The sequence below is a fragment of the Molothrus aeneus genome, chromosome 14 (genome assembly GCF_037042795.1).
Source record: "Molothrus aeneus isolate 106 chromosome 14, BPBGC_Maene_1.0, whole genome shotgun sequence".
In the NCBI taxonomy this organism is placed as follows: Eukaryota; Metazoa; Chordata; class Aves; order Passeriformes; family Icteridae; genus Molothrus; species Molothrus aeneus.
Window position 1 is genome coordinate 19,763,881 of NC_089659.1, and position 22,764 is coordinate 19,786,644.

The 22,764-nt window shown below is 48.2% G+C and overlaps 2 protein-coding genes across 5 annotated transcripts in view; one reads left to right on the forward strand and one right to left on the reverse strand.

Annotated features, from left to right (window-relative positions):
* Positions 1 to 5,922, forward strand: part of ARHGEF6 (Rac/Cdc42 guanine nucleotide exchange factor 6) — a 37,482-nt gene extending 31,560 nt beyond the window's left edge. For 3 of the 4 annotated variants that reach the window (XM_066559377.1, XM_066559376.1, XM_066559375.1), the window contains 4 exons: positions 882 to 971; positions 1,680 to 1,779; positions 2,610 to 2,664; positions 3,576 to 5,922. In XM_066559377.1, the coding sequence (XP_066415474.1) occupies positions 882 to 971; positions 1,680 to 1,779; positions 2,610 to 2,664; positions 3,576 to 3,716 (386 nt within the window). In that variant the 3' untranslated portion in view covers positions 3,717 to 5,922. The remainder of the gene's footprint in view (positions 1 to 881; positions 972 to 1,679; positions 1,780 to 2,609; positions 2,665 to 3,575) is intronic. The other variant, XM_066559374.1, reaches the window with a different exon arrangement.
* A 4,087-nt stretch (positions 5,923 to 10,009) lies between these two features.
* CD40LG (CD40 ligand) lies at positions 10,010 to 16,738 on the reverse strand. The gene is made up of 6 exons (XM_066559670.1): positions 16,583 to 16,738; positions 14,273 to 14,410; positions 13,045 to 13,087; positions 12,688 to 12,744; positions 12,348 to 12,410; positions 10,010 to 10,401 (listed from the first exon to the last, which is right to left on the reverse strand). Exons 1-6 carry the CDS (start codon positions 16,736 to 16,738, stop codon positions 10,010 to 10,012), a joined length of 849 nt encoding a protein of 282 aa, XP_066415767.1.
* Between the last annotated feature and the right edge of the window lie 6,026 nt (positions 16,739 to 22,764).

Consider the following 22,764-nt stretch of genomic DNA (forward strand, 5'->3'; position numbering starts at 1 on the left):
TTGCAGTGCAGGATGTGACACCATGCTCTCACTCTGAGCCTACATGCTCCTGAGCATGGGAGACTTCTGGAAGTGCACGGGTCCTCAGCCTCTGACAGATTTCTCCTCCCCTCCCAGTTATGACTGCTAGACATGCCACCACCCTCTTTGTGATTGCTAGCACAAGGTCAGGGGTTGTGGGTGGTCTTATTCTGAGTATGAAGCCAAGGAACTACTTCCAAGTAGTTAAAAACTGCATTAAACTGCACATCAAGAGTCACCAAAATATGTCTGACAGCTGGGACAAACCCTTACCTGGCCATGCCAGCATGTCCTAGAACAGTGTCCATGGGGAATTAGGAAACAAAAAGGTCCCCATCCCAATAGGGATGTTCACCTGCAAAGAGGGGTGTCCTGAGAACTCCCTAGAGCCCACTTGGGGCACACCTTGGTGGCTTTACATGAAAGGCCATGGTCAAGCCATGGTCATGCTGCCATGCACAGCTCCAGGATTAGCTCTCTCCCTTGAGAAGATGGCACTGGGTGGAGGCTGGAAATTAACACTTCATGTTTCCAAGTCCTGCTCTGGTGCTGCTGTACCAGAACTCCCACACTAGGGTTGCTTTGCCTGCCCATCTCCTGGTGCTGCCTGCACCCAAAGTAGGGCATCACCCCCTGAGTTTTGCCAAGATGAGCAACTAGAGATAAGTTTTCACATCATTTGTTCATGGTACTTGATGTCAAAAAATGTAAAGGACCACAAAACAGATTGGGCAAAGTCCCAGAGGCAGTAAGCCAAAGAAACCGCATGATCTCTTAAGGGGCTTGGGAGCAAAGACTGGGAGAGACAAGGCCAGAGTACCTTGGTTTTTGTGCATGCTATTGTTTGCAATGTTTTACAGGTACTGCTGCGCTGGAGGAGGATGCTCAGATCCTGAAGGTGATTGAGGCATACTGTACTGGGGCAGGCTTCCAGCAAGCTCTCAGCTCAGGTGGGCACACAAACACATTATTTAGCTCCTACTCTGCCCACAACACCGATAACCCCTTTGGGAAAAAACAGATCTTGCATCATACAGCAACGAGACTCGTGCTAGGAAACTGTAGTGTTCAATCTTTGAGATAAGGAAGCTTCATCTGCCTAGTGGTTTAGTCGCCATTGTTTTTCTCCTAAACACAGAGAATGAAGCAGGTAGGAGGGCAGATGAGACACTGCTATTTCACCAGTGATTACCTGATGATAATCTCAGGTTGCTTATAGCTTTAGAAAGGAAGCATGAGTATTATCTCTCAATCAGCTGTGTGTTTAAGAACAACCTGCTTCATAAGAACCTATCTAACATCTTCACCTCTGGAAATATAACTATTTATCATTGCTGGTGAGATGTCAGCCAATTAAATCTCTGAAATTTCAAATAATGGTACATATAAAAAAGGGAGGCCATGGTTCTTTGGGGAGCTCTTGACCCTAGTCGAATGGTTTCATTTATAAGTCATGATGTAACTTTAGATGCAATAAGTACTCTTGAAAATTTTCCACTTGCTGCTGTAGCTCTGGGTTAGTGGGATGTAGCTGACATCTCCAGTCTGCCCCAGGCTGATGGTGGAGCAGGAAGAATGAGAGCTTCTGTCTCTGATGTAGCATGGGCACCAGGGAAGATTACCCCTTTTTCTCCCTCATGAATATTTCTTGTACACAGGCTCCCGTAAAGACTCCATCCCCCAAGTCCTTCTTCCTGAGGAAGAGAAAATCATCATAGAGGAGACACGAAGCAATGGCCAGACGGTCACTGAGGAAAAGTGAGTGTGGCTGGTCTCCACTTGCAGATAGATCCCTGTGTCACTTTTTGGAAGGGCATTAAAAATGATACCCTCTCTTTCTGTGCCTCCACAGAGGAGCAGGCCTGGTGTCATTGACTGCTGCCTTAGTTCTGGCAAAGAACCACCAGACAATATCAACGGCTACTTTGTCCCTTTTAAGGACAGGGCCACCCTCCCAGCTGTCCTGACATGGCTGTATTCCTCTGGGAGTCTGGATCCCCATTTTATGGCTTATCCAGATGTAGGATAATGGGGTCAGTGAGAACAGAACCAAACAAGTGGCTCTTATTTTTTTAGCTACTGATGTATTGAGCTGTTTCTGCCCCTCGGGAGCCTGCCTGGCACCTGCCTGTGAGTACTCCCAGCCTGTTCTGTAACTTGCACATCTGGGTGACTGTGTTGAGCCTCTCCCTTTCCAACCCAGTCAGTGTGTTCCTTTCACATTTGATTTTTTGCAGCACAGCCTCAAGGAATCAAGGCTGCTTTACAAAAGATACTCAGGCATTTCCACCTTTAAAGTCATTGTTATTTATTGCCATAGCATAAACAAGGAAGCCAAAGCCACAGACCTTTGCTGATAACTCAAAGCAGAACAAGGTATCAAGGTTTGAGAAGAGAGCCCTGAGTTTTGGACCAGTGGCATATAAATGCTCCTAGGCTGTGTTTCTAGAGTCCCTCCCCTCCCAGGCAGCAGCCTGATGCTTGGGAAGCAGAATCTGGCTGCAACTTTCCTGTCAGCACCTCCCATGCTATCACTGTTTTCCTGCACACCAACTCTAATTTCTTTTTTCTTTAATTTATTTTTTCAGAAGCCTTGTTGATACAGTTTATGCACTGAAAGATGAAGTCAAAGAGTTGAAGCAGGTAATTTGGGTGGGATTGTTTGTGCTGGGAGTTGAGTGACAGCCAGCCAATCTGTGCTGGATCATTTTCAGCTGGTCAGTGCCAGGAAAAGTCTTGCTGATGCTGGTCCAATCCTGCAAATTCCTAAATGAGCATTAGTGTTTTTCTGGTTTACCTTCCTGAATCACAGAATCACAGAATCTTTAAGGTTGGAAAAGACCTCTGGGATCATGGAGTCCAACCATCAACCCAGCACCATCCCTATGTTCACCACTAAAGCATGTCCTGAAGTGCCATACCTACACATTCTGTGAACACTCTCAGGAATGGTGACTCTACTACTTCCCTGGGCAGACTGTTCCAGTGTTTGTCAACCCTTTCCATGAAGAAACTTTTCCTAATATCCAACATAAACCTTCCCTGATGCAGCCTTCCTCTCATCCTCCATGCTTGAGTGCTAGAGAAAGCAAGAGGGAAGGAGGAGCTGGTCTTTGTAGTAACATGAAAAATTTTCCCCCTATTCCAAAAGCTCTTTCAACTTGACCATTCATTTTATAGGGGTCTGGTGGACACCAGTTCTTGTAGACTCAGAGGAAATATGTCTTCTTCCTTCCAGTCCCAAGTCTGGAGGTGGGAGAAACCATCAGAGGGGAAAAGGGTTCTTCAACCCAAGATAAAATTATGTTTCAGGGAGGATGTTTCTGTCTGCCCAAAGTCAGGGAACTTCTGTGCAGGTCTGTGAGGTAGTAAGACTCTGTTTGGGTTACTCGTGGTCTGATCCACTTACGTTCTTCATCCTCACAAACTCCTATCAAATGTCTCTGTTATTTCATCACCTCTGAGGCATCAGGCAGCAGATGCATGGAAGTACCTCATTGCATAAAGTGCATGGGCATAACTGCATCTTTATTCCTTTGGTTTTCACCTTGCAGGAAAACAAAAGGATGAAACAGTGTTTGGAGGAAGAGCTTAAATCCAGGAAGGACTTGGAGAAGCTGGTGAGAAGGCTGCTGAAGCAGACAGATGAGTGTGGCAGGGAGGACACCGGGCGCAAGTCATCCCTGATCGCTTGAATTCATGGAGAAGCTGCTGGCAGTGGTGTGTGACCTCAGGTGTATTTTTGGGAAGTGGAACTGGATCCTTTGCCTCTTCTTGCTCCTTATTTTGTTGGTTTGGGGTATTTTGTTACCAAAAAAAAAAAAACAAACAAAAAAGTCATAGAGAAAAAATAGTTTTTCTTCCATCCAGTAAGGAAATAAAGCAGAAACAATCAATCACAACAGAACCAGTAAGCAAGCAGTCCATGATTCACAATTCATCTGCAGCAACTAATACCTCATTGTACCTGCTACTGGGAGCAAATACAAACTCTGCTAGTGATTGTTGCTCACAAAGGCTTGGGCAGCAGTTTCCTAGAAGAAGCTTAAGCACTTTTTAATGCTTTCATTCTTTCCAAAAGCACCAGTACCTATTTATCGAATGAAAACATTACTGAGGTGGTATTGAGCAGAAACCAAAAAAGCACCATGCTTCTCTTTTCAGATAATCACAACTGGGGAAGATTTCCCATCCATCTTCTTTTTCCCCATTAGTTGACTGTAGCGAACTAGAGCCCAGCAATACTGTGGTTCCTGTGTGGCCTTGATACTGATTAAAATGTGCAATTAACATGAAGATGTTTGAACTCCTTGGGGGAAGCCAGATCTGGAGCACCTGTCAGAGCACATAGGAAGGTATTTTGCACAGTGCTGCCTCCTTACAGCTCGTGATTAGCACAACAGGTAACTGCTGTTCTGCCCCCATCCCTTTTCTTATGCATGATGTAGAATTCCTGCCCCCTGCTTTGTTTTCACATTGAGTGTCCAGGTAGCCTAGGAGATGATAATTTTGCTGTGCTTCCTCTTGCAGGACATGCTTTTCTCCATATGAAATGTAAACACTGCTTGACAAAAAAAAAACAACCCTAAATGTGCTGGTCCCCTGCTCCCTTCCGCCCACTTCATGCTTTCCATCGCTCCTTCCCAAAGGCTGGGAATGTTGCCAGTGGCCACTTCTCCCCACATCACCCCACAGGGACTTTCTGCTAGGAAAAGGAACTTTCTCTTGAGATAGGGAAGGTATTTATGCTTTGACAAGAGCTGGAACGCTCCTGAGGCAAGGATGTGCAACACCCTCCCAGATCCCTGGACAGCTCCTTGAACACAGCATACAGGCAACATGCATATGTATCAGCTCTCCTTATCTTATTTGGAGTTATACCCTAGTTTAGAACTGGTGTTCTCCTTCCTTCCTTCCTTAACAGCATTATAAAAACAACCTTCTGTTAATTATGTCTTATTTATCTCACAGGGCAGCATGGTCCCAGGGTGTGCAGAGGCACCACAGCTCATTACAGTCACACCATATGTTGGTTGTGAAGGACATAACAGAGGCAATAATTACAACTCTCTCCTTGCCATTAAAATTCAGCCAGGACATTGCAAATGGTGTTTCGGGAGATACAGACTCCAAAACATCTCCAAGAGTGTAACAAGAAACCCTCTTTAAAGGGTTTCGAGAGCAAATTCTATTTCTAGAGCAAAACAGAGGTCTGTTTACATTTGCCATCCCCAGAGCATCCCAAGCAGATAGCAGCTCCCCACATCCCTCCCTGGGCACACAGCTGAGTGATTTGGTCAGCAGTCAAGTCCTGCTGTGCTTGTGAATTGTTTTCCAGGAGTAGGACCTTTGCTACACTTACTGCTGCTCAGGGAGGCCATACCCAGACCCCTCGGTACTGCCCGGCCCTGCTTCCTGCTCCAAGCTGGCCTGGGGACTAGGCTGCTGACATGCAGAGCAAACCAAGGGCCACTGACACTGCAGGGAGAGGGTGGAAATGTGTCCTTGCTGCCCCCAGGCTCAGTTGAAACCCGTGCTATGTACATATGCATGTTTGTGAGATGTAATGTGATGGAGAGCACACTGGGACTTTTTGGATCAAGCATTTGTCAAGAGCTAGAAGCCAAAAAAAGACAAGAAAATAAAATAAAAAGGAAAAGAAGCCATGCCAGATGGACAGCAATGTTTCCATATTTACTTTGTTTACAGTGCTTTGTAAATAGGTTCCAGTGAGTCTGTCTTTAGATGGATGTTGTGTCAGCTGCCTTCCAGTGTATCTTTGTCATGTAGGTTTATTTACTGTAAACTACTTATGCAAGTTCAACTTTTCTAACATGTTTTTATTTTGAACAGTTTTTTAATCGACATTTTCAACAAATAAAGGATAAAAGTCACTTCTTAGCCCTTGGAGCTGCTTCCTGTGTTTCTGCCATGAAAGCAAAGCCAGTGCTTGCTTTGGGCATCCCTGATTTCCTCAAAATGCCATGGCAGCATCATACCTCTCTGATTTACTGGTAGGAATACTGGTGTGAAAGGTGATGCTGGCACTTGGACTGTTGCTCCCATCATCATCCATACCTGCAGTAGGCCAAGAGCACCTGGTCCCAGGGCAAGAGATGCATTTCCATCCCTCAGGCCCCACGTGCACTCTGTTCACAAGGATGCTTTATGGAAAACAGACTGCTCTGCTGCACCAGGCAGTTGCTGTAGATAAGTGACTTCCTGCCTGTTTGAGATTTTATTTTTTTTAGTTAGTGTGTGGTTTTTTTCTGGCAATTAGGTGTGGTGACAGGATTTCCTTTGGTCTACCACCACTTGGACAAGACGTCTCCTGCAGGCTGGGAGTTTTTTAACTCTTTGGTGGAGATGTGCCATGGTCTGTGGTCTCAGCCCACAGCAGAAGTGGAAGATCAAGGACAGGAGGGCTGGACACTCCTCTCCTTCCCCAAACACAGCCTTCAGAGTAGGAAAAAGAACAAGGGAAAAAAGAAACACTAGCCTTGGGTGCATCATGGAAAAACACTGAAGTCTGAAACTTCCAGAGGGCAGGCTTAAATGGGATATTAGAAAGCCTCATTCTTCCCTATGAGGGGGGTGAGGCCCTAGAACAGGTTACCCAGAGAAGAGCTGTGGTTGCCCCATCCCTGGAAGGGTTCCAGGCCAGGTTGGATGTGGCTTGGAGCAACCTTATATATATATATATATATATATATATATATAACATGTATATATCTATATCTATCTATCTATCTATCTATCTATCTATCTATCTATCTATCTATCTATCTATTTAGTGAGATCAGTGTGTATTGAACCATACAAACACCTCTCCCAGCAGATGTCCATGCTGCTGCTTGGGCAGCACTGCTCATCCATCAGCCCCTGTGCCAGTCCTGCTGATGTGCCCTGCAAACTCATTACCCTCTCAACCCCTTAACTCAGAACAAAAATCAGTTTGGAAACGGTAAAATCCACAGCCTGAGGACTTGCATAGAGGCCTCACGTTAAGGAAAAAATCAATGTGTGGACAACCTTTAAACTTTCCATGGGGAGAGCAAACAGTGCCAGCTATGGCAACAGGCAGGGCTGGGGGAGAAGGACACAGCAGAATGGCAGCAATTGCCTCTCGTCCCCTCTCACACACTACCTCACATCTGAATCCCATGGGCTATTTTTGGCAAGTTAAGAAACAGAGGCAAGAAACAAAAGCCCTGAGAAAGGCAGCCGTGGGGGCAGGGGCTGGAGTTGGTCAGGCAACCCACAGGCAGGAGAGATGACAGCTGGCATCTGCTGCCCTTGCTGCAGAATTTATGGACTTTTTAATGACTGTTTTTCTCCTCCCCTCTTTGTTTTCCTCAACCATGCAATTTGCAGCTTCTGGATCCCTGCTCAGTGATCTGGGCTGGGGACCACAGCCCAGCCCAAGGTCTCTGGCAGGTGCTCCTGGCCACTGAGGCTGGGGGCTGCAGGAGGCTTCAAAGTGTGCACTGATCACAGTTTCTCCCTGCCTGTGATGAGCAGGTTTTCTACTCCTCGTTTTTGGCCACACACACACACTCCTCACAGCTCTCTCCTCCCCATTCACTTGCTCCCCCCGTCTCAGACCATGCTAGTTTGCACCATTTTTGGTTTCTCCTGTAGCTCCCACCCACACTCCCACCATGACCGAGCACCTCCACCTCCCCTGTGGAGGTTTGTGGTTTTCAGGCAGCCCAGCACTGCCTCCAGGAGCCCGGCCCACAGGGCTGGCTGTGTTTCAGCAGGAGCAGGGGGATGTGGTCAGACCCACACTACCACAGGGCACCCTGGGAGGCAGCAGCCACCCAGCTGCGCACACAGCATGCACAGCATCCATCCCTCTGCTCTGAAGCAGAGACATCCCTGCAGGCTCCATGACCTCAGGACAGGCAGGAATTATCCTCTTTCAGTCAGGTGTCCTAAATCCCATTAAAACTAGTCCCCACCCCTCTGTTTCATTGCTGTGCTAGGGGCTTCAGCCTTGGTGTCTCACTGCCCTCCCAGGACAGGGGCTCTCTGTTTTCTTCTGCTGCCAAAATGTCCCTAGTGTTGCCTGGCCCTGGAACCTCAACATGCCCCAAGGAGCATGGTGGAATGGCTGCCCCTGGAGGCTTCTGGGACTGGTTGTCCCCTCTGTGACCCCCCAGTGCCACCCCACTGCCCTCTTGGTCCCCAGACCCCCAAGCAGGACCCTGTGAATTCTCAGCCTTGATTTGTGAAGGCTGAGCAGCGTTCAAAACATACAGAGCCACCTATGTCTGAATCCATGAATTGTATTAATTGTGGGATGATCAGTGGAAGAAACCCCACACTGTGGAAGGGGGAACCACGAGCACTGAATTATGCTGCAAAACACAGCATAATGCACAGTGCTCTGGCATTCAGTCTCTCTGGTTACAAATATAAGATGGGTTTAGTTAATATAAATAGTCTTCATACAAGATGTCAGACAAGAGTGGTCCAGCCCCTAAAAAAGTTAATTTTGGAGAACATCCAAAAAATACTTACTAAATTATAGTGAAACCAAACAGTCCCTGAGCTCTATTGGTTTGGAAGGGGGCTGTGCTGGGCACCGAGCTCTGCAATGAGCTGTGCAAAGAATGCCCTTTCTGTACCACCAGTGCTGGCATTTGGGCACTATGTTAGGACTAAACCTGCAGCCTCTAGTACAACAAAGCCTAAAGACTGTCCAAATCTAGAAGCTCTTTCATTTGCAAACTTGTTGGTGTCCAAGATTATTTCCAAACTTTGACACTCTAAGTGTGACCTGTCTAACCAAAAACCCCAGGCTTGTCACATGCATCATCTTCAAACCTTTTTTAAAATGCAATCAATGTCCTTGTGCCCTGATCACCTTCCCTGCAGACCAAGCCGGAGAATAGGGTTGGGAAGACCTTAGTCTGCAGTGTCACCCAGGTACCCCCTGCCCAAGGGGGCATCTGCACAGTCCTGCTCTCTTGGAGCTCCAGAAAAAATGCCTCTGTGGACACGTCCTCACTGAGGACAGTCAGAAGATGCTCTGCACGCATGTCTTGGAGGGAAGAAGTAGGTGGTCCTGCCACCCCTGTGGTTTCCTGGTCCTCCTCCTTGCGTAGGAGGGGTCTCAGGAGAAGATGCAGTTCCAATTTTGATGGTGGTGCCCAGTGCCCCTTCCACAGGGTAGTGAAAATGTCCACAGGCAAAGGTTCCTCTGCCTGCAGAGGTGGGAGGACAGTCTGGTGAATTGATTCAGGTCACCAAGAGCAGACCACCACTAGTGCCCTACTTTGCCTTGAAATCTGCAGTCCTCCCTCAGCCACCAATCACCCCTCTGGTGTGGAGTGACTGTCACCAAGTATGAACGCAGCCAAAGCAGTGCCATCCTGAGGAAGCTGGTTGAGTTTCACTGACAGGCATGGATGGAAAAAAGGGGGTTCTCCAGATACAGCCGACAGCTGGAGTGGCAACATTGCCTCACCAGCAGCTACCATGCAATGACAGTGCTGGACTTACTGATTCCTTTAGAGAAGATGTTCCTAAGCCTTTTAATGTTTTTCCATTGATGTTTGTAAGCAGATTGGTGCCGGAGATATGCATGAACCCAGCTTGGCTCAAGTGCCCTGAGCCATCGTACATTTTTAGGAAAGAAACATTGATGGCAGAGTTTGGAAAACAAAGCTCTTATGACGTAACAGGGACATTGACTCTGCCAGGAATGTGGGGCGTGGTGGACCCAGACACACAACACCAGTATGTACCAAATCACTGGCTGCTAAAGAATAAAAACTGAAAGCAAATAATAACAGCTTCAAACTTTGTTCCATTTGTGTTCTCAGGGCCCCTTGGCCCTCATTAATAAATAAACAAAATATACAAATTAAAAAAACAAGAAAAACAGAGAGGCAGGGGAACATAAATAATGGGAAAAGGGAAAGGCACTTTGTTCAAGAAGGTTGGCCTGAATTCCCAGCTCAGGACAGCCCTTTCCTCACTACAGCTTGAAGATGCCAAAGTAGGTGTAGCCATGGCTGTACCTCACTTTTGTGGAGTCTGTCACATTGACAAAGACCATGTCATCTTCCCTGAGGTTGAAGACACCTCCCACACGGATGGACTGGAGTGCACAGACGGTCTTCAAGTGTTTTTCATCATGTGTCTTCAAGGAGGTCTGTGTCTTTTGTCCTTTCAGCAAGAGCCGGTCCTCTTCCTTGGGGATATGTAAATAAATATAGAGGGTGAAGGGTGCCAAAGACACATCTGGGGTGCAGAAGCTGACTTGGGAGTAGATGTAGTAGACCCCTGCTTCCTCCACCTTCAGTTTCCCCTCCTTGTTGGATATCAAGCTGTTTGTGGGGCCATACATGGTCTCCCTCCACTCCAGCACTGTAGGGAGAGAGCATGGCAGGTGAGATCAGAGAAGGAGACTTCCAGTTTGGCAGGCTGATTTGGGGCGACACCCACAGACATCTGGCCTCAAAGCCTCTGTCTGTCTGTGAGGTGCAGTTAGTGGGATACCCAGCCCAGGACACCATCCCCAGCCCAGGGGAGTGGGGACCCTTCCCCAAGGCCAGAGCAGATTTAACCCTTGTTTGCTGATCACTGGCTTTGTCAGCCTTGACAGGATAGGTGAGTGGAGGTACGTTTAGCTTCCTTCATCCAGCCAAGTGGAAATGCTTAGTGGGGAGGACGACTGCCTGTGTTTACCACAACAGACAAAACAGTGTCACTTCCATTTGCTGGCTTCATGGACTTCAGTGGGACACCCTCCAAACCCTCAGAGCACTACCAAAATATGCTGCAACTCTGCTCTTCAGTGCCTCCCATCCCAGTTTTTTCCCGTCTGGGGGCTGCCTTTCCTCTAGAGTCCTTCCTCCTTTTGGCCTCTGGAGATGGCAAGGCTTTACCAAGGAAGTACAAAAATTAACATCGCACAGTTGCTATCCCTACCTAAGTGCAGAGTTATCCCTACCTACGTGCAGCACTCACTGTGCTAAGCAAGGGCTTAGCACAGTGAGTGCTGTTTCCCGTTGCCAGGACCATGGCCCACACAGATCAGGTGATGCCATGGATTTTGGGACACTTTTGGTGTCATCACAGTAGCTCATGTGGTTAGTGCAGATAAGCCTATACAGAGACCTGGAAGCCATGGTTGTAGGGGCTGAGCTCAGCTATGACCTCTGGAATTTGGACATCTGCTTTCCCCAGCCTACAGAGACACCTGGAAGAACAGCCAGGGGGAGCAACTTGGCTCCAAGGAGAATAATGGGTTTGACTACCCCAGCCCAGAGACAGCGCGCCATGGGTAGTCCTGGAGGAGCCACAAAGCCCACGGGCCCTGACCAAGCATCCCACAGGGATATTTCCCCACACAGAGTTGAGCTCCAGGCAACTGCTGCTCTCTGAACTCTGCTTTATAGGCTCAACAAGTGTTTGAGCAGGGAGTTTTAAAATACAGTGAGTTTCTCACTTCTCTGATCTTATCTAGCACTAAGCTTTCCACAGGTAGACTGAGCACTGGTGAAATGTTGCATCAGAGACGGAAAGAGCAGTTGCCGATTACTGTCAGTCACTCCAGAATTAAATCAGAAGTGCTTAGATTGTGAAATCCTTGCCAGATGGAGTGACTGACTGTGCAAGCTCATACTCACTTTGGTAAGCCTTGCTGTTGTGGGAAGTCCCTAAGCTAAGGCTAAGCCGAGGGATAAAGCAGCAAGAGCAACCACAGCCGATACAGTGGGATGCACAAATGCAAAAGGACTCAGGTGTTTCTCTCAAACCTGATGTGGCCATGGCTGTGAATAATTGCACCTTGACTAAACCAGTTTGGAGTCCTATGTTGTGACTGTAAAGCCCTCAGCCTGCCCATCTTACTACCAGGAGCGCTATGGGTGAGAAGAGGATTAAATCAGCAGATGCAAATACAAGCAGAGCCCTCCAGCAGCAGCCACCCCAGCAAGAGATGGCCAGGAGAGCAAAAAGATCTATTTTAAGAACAAAAGAAAAGTGGGAGGTTGCTTTCCTTAAATACAAAGCTTAAAAGTTTTCCACTCATAAAAAACATTGGAAAGATTAAGCCCTTGTGGTGCATTTCTAGGAAGGCACACATAGGGCTACTGAGGACAATCAGGATGCGTGAACCCCACATGGCACAGGTGCACGTGGTGACGTGACTACTGGGAGGTTTGCTGTGTTTTGGGGGCACATTCTTGTGCTGGAGTTGTTCTGTCCCATTCCCCACCCTTAGAGAACCACAGGGCAGGACTGGGAATGCACATTGCTGTGTCCCTCTGGCTCCCTGGTCAAGGTAGGACCAAGTGAGTCTGTCTTACCTGAGCCTGCCTTGCTGCTCTGCTGACCTGCCAGGTGAACTGCAATTGGCTCCTTCTTCTCTGCTGCAATTTAGAAAGGCCAGTGTTATTAATGCCTTGGCACTCACTGTTTCCCCAGCGCTCCTCTGCAGGGACTGCAGCACCTTCCGCCCTTTATGTTTCTCTACAGGCAAAGACATCATCTCTAGATTCCACCCCCAGCCCAGAGTGAGGCAGGACTCCACTCAGCAAAGACCTGCAGGTGCCTCTGAGGTAAAGCCTCTGATGGATGAAGCCTGCGGAGGAGATGGTGCCACCTCGCCCGCCGTTGGAACAGGACCTGGATGTGCCCACACCTCACCTGCCACAGATGTTTCATTCTTGTGTGTCACATGGGGATGCTCATGGTGCTCAGGACCTGCCACGTAAAAAGGCCACAGATTTAATTTTGAGCTCAATTTCAACAACTTCAGACTGTCTTCTCAGACACCCAGAACCGCCTGCCCTGGGGAGACAGCCATGCCCAGTGTCCCACTCTGCCAGCTCACACTGAGCTCAGTCCTACACCCATGGGGATGCTCCAAACCCCAACCCATACCCTGCCTCCACACCATGCCCTGAGAAACTCATGGGCTGTTGAAGGAAACCCCTTCCCAGGCCAAGGAACTTACCCTGCCCCAGCAAGTCATGAGTGCACCGGCTACACCAGGAAACTCACCTCTCTGCATTTCAAACTTAGGCTGCTCCTTGGGGGGTCCGTCCTGTTACAACAGCAAAAATATATGGGTTTTTTTCAAAATCAACGATTTTGAAAGTTTCTATACAAAAGATGCTCTGGTCATTGCTAAGGTTGGTGATATTTAGCTCCAACAGCCCTGCCAGTTCGTGACAGAGCATATCTGAAGCCAGAGAGTCCCTCTTGTACCTTCCCCAGCTTCACACATGACCTTGGGCTGTTTGCAGCAAGAAGTTTATAGGGTTTATCATCTTAGGTTTTATTCAATTAAAATGATGGGTAAAGTTTATTGAAAACAATAAGATAAACAAACAAGAAAAAATCTCTTTTCATGTGGGAGAGCCATGATGTAAGTGCTGCCAATGTACACCCCTGCCCTGCAGTTGGGGTTTTCAGGACTGCTGACCACAGCCTATCTCAGACACAATTTTTGGTGGTCTGTTGGGTACTGTTGCAAACCTGAAGATTTAGCTGAGGCAGGTTTAGCTGAGGCATTTGTTGTCATCAGGCAGTGACAATGAAGAAGAAATGTTCCTCTCCTGTCTACTCCAGCCAGCACAGCCACTCCTGAGCAGTGAATTCAGGGCTGAGCAGGATGAGAGCACCTCATTGCAATGCATGTTGCAATGCAAACTGGCCCTTCTGCATCCAAATGTGAGGAGCCTGATCCAACTAGAGATGCCATCCCTGAGTCCATGGGGTGGCAATTTGCATAGCACCCTCATGCTCCTTCTCACTGGTTTCCAGGAGCTGTTTCCTGGCCCAAGCCTTGCACTGTCATTGACACCTGGGCAAAGTGGGCAGAAACGTGTTCCCAGTGGCAGGTGGCCACAAGCATCCTCACAGCCACCCAGCACAGGACTGGAGCAAGGTGCCAGACAGCAGAAAATCAATTATTTTCAGACCGGAATCAGGGAGAAGTGCCAAGGTGGCTGTAGCTCCATCCTGCCCACCACAAGGCACAAACACACCATGGCATGTTGCAGCTAGATGTCCTCTGATCAAGAGCATTTTAGGAAAAAATCAATGTGATTTCTCAATAATATCAATATCGTGTAAAAAGAATACAGTATAAAAAAGGGCATGTGCTTCACAGCCTAAAAGTAAAGAGCATCCATGGTTTTAAAAAAAGCTTGGGGTGAAGCTCTGTGTGTGATTAGGAGCCCCTCTCCTTCTTCAGTGGGATCTGTATCCACCCAACTGCATGTACCTTGCACTGGATGTTCTGGAAGCCCTTTATAACCTTTTCACAGTCCAATAATGTCGACTTCTGACCTTCTGCTGTCTGACACTTCTGAACTTTCTTCAGGAAGATGTAATCCTCATTTAAGCTCAACACCTCTTCCATCTGCCGACAGAGGAGAGAAGGGAGGGTCAATGGGATGTTAGTAGGAAACCTGCAACGGCTGGCAGCAGAGCCATGCTGCATTCCTACCGGCAACAAATCCAGCCTGGGAAGATCAGGGTCAGATGTTCAGCACTGGAATGAGGTGGGCAGACAAACCATGGGCAGCAAGAGCTCCCACCAGACAACACAGCATCTGTGCCCTCATCCACTGGGAATTGAACCCATGGAGCTCACCCTGAATGGCAATGCTAGGTGACAGGAGGATTGCTAAGGATCTGTGGGATTCACATTCTCTGAACCTGAGAGAATCAGTGAGAGAAAAGAAAGAAAAAAACAATTCTTATCTCAATTGCTACTCCTCTTGTTGTTCACAAGTGGAATGCACTGTGGGAGATTGTTTACCTGAAGGAAATTGGTAATTGAATTCTGGTGTGAGTATTTTGATTCATTGACCAATTGAATCCATGTGTGTGTGTCGGGACTGTTGGCAGACAGTCACAAGATTCTGTGCAGTCGAGTGCTTTGTGCAGATTCAGTTTAGATGTAATGTAATGTAGAATAATATAGTATAATAAAGTAATTAATTAGCCTTCTGATAAGATGGAGTCCTCCTCGTCATTTCTTGCCTTCCTTGGGCTTGCCCTGCTTTTTCAATAAGGATCTATCTTCTATCACCTTGATTATTAATTTAAATGTCCATCTCTAACTTTTCCTAAAGAAATCGCAGTGGGTGGCTCAGGAGTTTTGCAGGTCCTTCCCCAATGGCCTTAGCAGGCAGCTGGGATGCTCACTCAGCTCCTCACTGCCCTGTCCACTCAGAGGGGTTTAAAACTTTTTCTACTGACTTATTGACTAAAAGCATTGCCAGCAAAACAAAACAACATGTAGGTTGGGGCTGAATTGTGCCAAGATCTTCAGATTAAAAGAAAAAAAAAATCAGAAAGCCAATAAGAAAATAATTAAATGCATCCAAATACTGATTTTTATATTTACACCTGTTTGGGGTTTTTTTTGTTGGTTTTTTGTTCCTTGTAAAAATCTAACATTCAGTTAAGTGGTAAAGAGGAAGTGTAGCTGGACATGAAGACACACAGCCGGGCAGAGAGTTCAGCACAGGTAGCACCAAGATATGGAGGATCAGATTTGAAGCCCTGCCACAAGCACTGAAGGCAACTGAAATCTTCTTGCCACCTGTGACTGCATTTCAGCTGCCTCTACAGATCCTCAGCCATGTCCCCCTGTAGCCACATTTCCCTCTGCCAGAGACCCTCTACACATTCCTTCATGAGAGCCTGTAACCTCCAGGCAGTGAACTCCCCTTCAACCCCTCTAATATTAAAGCCCCTCTAGCTCAACACTGTTCTCCACCCTTGTAGATCAGAAACCACACATCTAAATATCAATTTAAGTTGAAACGACACATGTAAAAATCAGTAACATCCACTGTATCAGTGTATCAGGTAAGAAAAATTAATTCTGGGTTTTAGGCACATATTTCTTTAGCAGGCAGTCATTTTTGGCTTGAAGGAATGTAGCTTTAGATTAGTGATTTTAGGCATCATGCAGTGCAGCTGCAGCCATACCAACCTCAAAAACGTCTTTCGGGACTTTAACTTTTTCGTAGATATTGTCTCAAGTATGGGACAGGATCACTAGTACTGTGTACCTTCAAAAACAGAGGAAGTACTAGGGTCCAGTCTTTTCTTCCCTAACCTACATGACAGCACCTGAAGTGAGATGTTGATAAAATCACCGAAACATGAAAAAAAAATTTTTTCTGGACCTTTCATTCTCTCAGTTAATGTCACAGTGCTAATAAGTGCTACAAAATCAGAAAAAACCACCACCAGCCTTAAACAGCCACTTGCATGCCTAAACCACACCCTCTTGTCCTCAGACTAGCCACCAGCTAGCAGATTAATTCCAGGTGTCTCTTGGCAATTGGTCATTCTCTTTTTGTTTGCAAGGGGAACAGATCTCCCACATATTCTCATGGCAAATTAAAGCAGAAATGAGAACATGGATGAGATAAATGATACTGCTGCCTCCATCCAGTGGTCAGCACCATTTTCCACCATGTTCATCCTCCTGGTGAGCAGATCTCACCAGACCTGAAGTCAAAGCATGCCAGCAATCCAGCAGGGACAGAGACAACTTTCTCTCTCTGCTTACCTTATCCATCTTCATGTGAAGATACAAACAGAAGAGCACTGTCCCAATGGTCTGCACTACAATAAATACACTGAGGAAGCCCATGAACATTTTCATGGTGCCAGGGGATGTGCTGCTGATAGGACGGGGTGCCTCAGGGCTATAGGGTTCGTTCATCCTCCGTGCACGTTGCTGGGGCTCCTCCAAATGCACTGCTTGCAAGTAGCATGAGAACTGTGGTGCGAGCGCCTGCTGCTCAGGGGATACAGGGTACAGCAACCCACACTTCCTGGAAAAAAGCTCTTCATAGTGGGTAGGTTTGTTCACTACCATCTCCCACAACAAACAACAACAAAAAAGTTGCTTAGACTTTCTGTTGCACTTCCATGCTTTTTCCTACTGTTCTACCAGAAACAGAGAAAGGTTCTTATTTTGTATATTCATATCTGCCCTTGAATCACTCAAAAATATTCCCCGGTGGATTTTTTTTACTGTTGTGGATGAAAGTTTTGTGGCAAATTGCCTTAAAAGAAATGTACACTGAATACAAATACAGAGCTGCTGAACAGTATTGTGGGCTGCCAGGGGCTGGGAAGCACTCAGAAATTTGGTTGTTTCTCAAAAGGGGAAGAATAGCTTTTTCCTTTTGATTTCCTCTAAGAGAAGGATGATTTCTGCAGTGAAGATGCTTGGCTGAGGCAGGTGGGTTGTGCTGGTTTCTGCTTTCCCTTGTGCCACCCCTGGATGATGTCTCTGCCTGGGTAGGCTGGATGATCTGGGAGAAAGGACCATCTGTACAGACACTGTAACCCTGGTGTGGGCACAGCTTTCATGCTCCTTAGCAGACAATAGGACTTTGAGCTTGGTGCTTGGCTATTAGTTTGCAGAGACAAGTTTTAAGTCGCTTTCTTGATACACTAGTGAGGTGCTCACCCTGTACCCAAGGGCACAAGCCATCTCGTACCCTGCCCCACTTATTCCTGTTACCTGTATCTATGTACCTAGGCACGAAAAGGGGTGTTGGGAATGCCAGATACTCCGGCCAGCTTCTGACCTTCCATCATCACTGCCATGCAACCTTGAGAAACCCATGTCCCCTCTACACCCTGATGCCTCTCGAGCTGCCTGCAGGGAGGTGAGGTCCTGCCCCCGAGCTCTTCAGGAATCCAACATTCATGAGTATATGTAATGCTGCTTAAATAATACACCAAGTAAATACCAGGGGGTCCTCATTGCTTGCAACAGGGGACAGACCTCATTTTCTCCATGTAAAGAGAATAAATGTGGGGGTTTGCTGGGATGCAGAGGAGGGGGGGCTGCAAGAATGTGTTGAGGAGGACTGGAGTGCTGGTTTGAAGGTTTCATCAACCATCATGTAGAGTTGTTTTGAAAGTGGTATGCTAGAGGAGATGTTCTTATCAGATGTGCACACAGCTAATACAGGGTTGGATCCTGTTGGTGGGGGATGCTGAACAGGTCCTGCTTGCCAGCAGCCCCAGGAGAGGAGGGTACACAGTGCCTTCTGGGGCTGCTTAGAGCATTGCAGGATGGAGTCCAGCATCTGCTTTTCCTATCTGCCTTCTTTCCCACATCCTGCCCTGTGTGGTTAAAGTGTTATGAGTTGCAAATGCAAATGCTGGTAACAAAGCACAAACACCTCTGCAACTGAATCAGTGTTTGAACTTAGCAGGTCACTGTGCTCCTAAATATAACATCCTAATCACAAGTGTGGGATGGCTCCAGGGTCTTTGTGGGCAGCATTTGAGTAACAGGGCAGAGGATGCCTTGGGGTTGAGGTCCTAGCTGGTGCTTTGGAGTCATGTAACCCTTCAGCTTGCCAGGACTGTCACACCTCTGCGGTGAGGAGTAGGGCTCATCCTTTGGGAAGAGACTGCCAGCTCCGAGGTCAGCTCCCCTCTTGCCTCCTAGAGGAGAGAGTAGCTGCTGAAGTCCATCCCCTTGAATGCCCGTACTCTGAGGGCTGCCCACACACCCTGACCATCCAAGGGCTGCCTTGCTGCTCAGCTCACCAGGGCTTTCCAGTCTCCTCAGGAGTGTCCTCCCAGTGGCAACAAGGTGTCATAAACAGTGCTGGGAATACATTAGTTGTGTCCCCAAAGAGGGTCTCCTCAGTATCACTGAGCTTTGGACCTGGTCCCTCAGGCTTGCAGCTCTGCTGCGCAGAGGACCAAGCCCACTCACAGCCTGGGGCCACTGCCAAGTGCCTGATTTTATTTATTTTTGTCTTAAAATTGCCATAATCTTTGGAAAGGCCCAGCCTGGTCTCCTCTCAGGCATCTGGTCTGACATCAAGCTCCTGCATACTGTCCCTATCATGGCAAGTTTGCCATAGGCAGAAAGCCATTTGAAAATCCCCAATAATACTCCAGACAGCTGAGGGCCACGAAGCCACAGTGGGGAGCAGCATCAGCTCCCCGAAGTTCTCATGCTTTGCCTTAGCCCCACCACACTCAGCAGCATTTTCCAGGGCTCTTTGGCATTTCCTCTAAATTTAACGCATCTGGGGGAAGTCACTACGTGTGAAACTAAATTACATGACAAGTCATCATTTAATACTATGCCCGAATGTGTTGGGACAGAGGCAGCCAACAACGTGTGAAACCACAATGCTGAGTGTTGCAGAGAGTTTTTGCACAGCTATTCCTGAGCCCTGGCTTTCTCCAGTGGACAAAACCTTTCCAAAGACATTTCTATAGAGCCACCTGCTTCACTGAAATGAGAAGAGCCTCTAGGAAATGTTGAAAAAACCAAACATGTCACTGGTCCCATTGCATGCTCCTTGATGGAGGCTGGAGCCTCAGATGGGCTGACAAGTTTGGTGAGGAGGATGGGGAAGAGCTCCAGTTTTGAGTACCCAGCACAGAACATCACCGTTGGCCACCGGTGCTGCAACCCAGGAAACTAAGTTGCTCCTTGACAGCACCCTGATAGGAGAAACCAGGTGGAAAATATGACAGTGGGGATCCTGGCAGAGGTTCAGCAGCAGCAGCTCCTCTTCAGGAAACCATTGCTCCACACCAGCAATCCAGCCCCTTGCTGCTGCAACTGGCAGGGAGCAACCCTTGTGAGCTGTCCACTTTTCAGCACCTGGTCCTGAGGCTTCTACGGCTCAACCTGGACCACCACAGCTGCAGAGCAGGGGTGTTGGATCAGACAGGAGGAGCTGACCAAGCCCTGTGGCAGGCAGACCCCCAATGAGCCGTTCTGGCACCGTGACTGTTCAGAGCCAGGCAACCCAGGGACCTGCTGCAGGGTATGTGGAGCTGTCGGCCCCTTGGGACATACTCTATTGCCACCTCAAATGGATAGTAGGGATGGGGGGGGATACATATCCCTGACTGTTTGGCTGCTGTAGGAACATGGGGGAGGGTAGCAAAGTGGGGAACACAGTCTTAGGGAAAGTGGGACATGATCCAGAGACATGATGGGCAAGGAAGAGAGGACCCAACACCAGAAGGAACAGTCTGCCTTCATGGGGTAATCCCAGGGAAGATGAAGTCACATTTCACCTGGTGATGAGCCCATCACCAAGAAACCGATCGGGTTTTCTTTCATGTCCCAAACTCTCTGAATGTAACCATACCCACCCACTTGTGAACGCAAACTAGTACAGTTCCCCCAGCCAGATAACCCCTGGGTGAGACAATGGGAAAATGTGATCCGCTGCTTGCATTCCTATTGCCCGAGTTGTGGTATTTCCACTGATCAGCAAATTGTCTCCATTCGTATTCGGTGTTCTGAGTTTTGTTTACTGAGAAAATATCCGGTTGCCTGCCCCTGTGATCTGTCAAAGGCTGGGAGCATCTCTGAAGGCAGCAAGGTGAAAGCTGCTGAGAAGAGAGTGATGTTTTGGGGTTTTCTGGGTGCACGCTGTGGTTTCTTGACTAGCTTTTTAAAATGTTATGCTTGCCCCACATGGTCTTTATAATTAACAAAAGCTGGGTGCAGTGCAGTGCTAAGAGCAATACACTCGAAAAGAAGATTTTATTCTGAGTCAGAAAATGAATTTTCCTGCAATGCCATGGGAGAGATGCAGAAAGGAATCTATGAGAGAAACCTAAATTAAGTCCCTTGAGCCCAGGGCCGGGGGCAGAAGGGAAATTTGAATTTCTCTGCCATTTGCTTTTTCATTTCTTTAGATTTTTCACTCTCCTGTACCTTCTGAGCTCTCATGTTTCCAGGACCACCCTGCCATCAGAGAGGAAGAGGGAACAGATATAGCCAGAGCACTGCAGAAAACATCACCAGCATCCAGAGAAGGAAAGGTTGCATTACGGTTTCTGTTCACTACCTACTTCAGTCGAATAAGATAAAATTCTTGGGATCCAGAGCAGCAAGAAGCAGTTTCAGGGAGTGACAAACATGTCAATCATTGTGAAAGCCACATCTCCCTGTGGAAGAGAAGAGCAGAATATGCTGGTTGTAGCCACCATGGTGGCAATGGCAGGCTGCAACCCCATTGCTTGCCATGGTCCTCAGCCATAGAGAAACCCATGTGGAGATGAGCAAAAGTTCCAAGCTCCAGCAGATGTGAACACAGCAGGTAGATCAGATCAGATGTACAGTGTCATCTCCACTGCATTTTCCCTGCAGATGTGAGAGAACATCTGCCTCTCTAGACATCTTCTCTGCCACCATCCAGAGCAGCAAAGAACAATAGAAAAAGAGCAACAGGGGGTGGCACTGGGGTGCTGCTGGCTGCTGTCCCTCTGAGCAACCCTGTTCCAAGGGTCACTGTCCCCTGTGCCCCCTTCCCTCCTTACCCACTCACCTCCCTGCCCTTCTGTACAATCCACAGTTGCACCCGAGCCAGACTTTTCCCCGGGGAACTGAGGTGGGTGGAGAGCAGGGAACAGCAAAGAAACAAGCCCCAGTGACCCCACAGAGGATGGAGGGCCCTGGAGGGCATGTGGCTTTCATGCCACATTTGGGTGACAATGCCAGCCTTGCTGTGCTGAGCCACAAAGAGCACCTGGCCTCGGAACTGCTGAGCTTTGCAGTAGCTGCAAAACCACAAATGGCACTAGAAATTTCTTGCTGTGAAGACTCCACCTACTTGTCCCAACTTCCTAAAAATAGAGCCCAGTGTGGGGAGTGGGGAGGCCCACGGCCCTGGCCCTGCCAAACAAGCCCCTCCTGCCTGAGTCACGGCGGAAGGGAGCAGAACATCCCATGCCTTCCCCCACTCTCGGTGAAAGCTGCTCTCCCTCCACGGGGTGCGGGGCCCTGCACCCATCAAAACCACAGAGAAACGTCCTGGCGAGGCTCTGCCTTTTCATGTTGTGAAAGGAGAAGGGAGGAGTGGGGGAAAACAAAACCCGGGGAGGCTGCAGGGCTCGCAGTACCAGTGCTGCCTCCCACAGCATGGCACGATGGGTGGGTGGGGAGGGTCCTAGCATCACCTTTGCATCTCTCCTTCCTCTCTGCCTGTCCCGTTGGGACAAAAAGGTAGACAGGACTGCCTGTTCAGCATCCATGTGGGACACACAAACGAAACAAAAGCCTCAGAAGGAGAGGGAGGATGCTGCCATTCCTCTCCCCACTGTGGGGCTTCGACCAGTCCAGCCACGACTGCAGCTGGCTCCAATCACTTGCTGGGCTCCACAAACAAACCTTGCCACTACCCAGACTTGCCACAGCAGAGCCACCTCAGCTTCCACCACCCCACAAGGGTCCCTGGCCACCAGCAGGGACATTCTAATGGATCGAGGCATTGAGTCTCATGGATAGCTTCACAGCTCTTGACCAAAGTCCAGGAGATGTGCAGCTCTGGGATGGATGGGATCACAAGGATTTCGTGGGGGTTCGTGTCCTGGGAGGTGGGTAAGACACAACTTGAATCAGCTGTTGTTCCACTCAGTCTTTCTTTCCTTTCCCTCCCTCCATAGGTTGAGGTTTGCAGTGAGCCTTCACCACGGCTGAGTCCAGGGCTGGCCATGCTTGGTTATTCCACTGGGGCTGCACAGTGACACGTCCCGCAGCAAATCATCTGGATCCTGATTGAAACTTACCAAGACATAAGCAATCTCCCAAGGCAGATTTTGGCAGCTACTTGTTCAATCTTTTGCCTGTTTCTTCTCCATTACACCACAATCCCCCTGCCACAGCAATATTAATGCAAATTACCCATCTTTTCCCAAACCCTTCACACATCAAGCTCCACGAGGCTCTCATCACAGGGC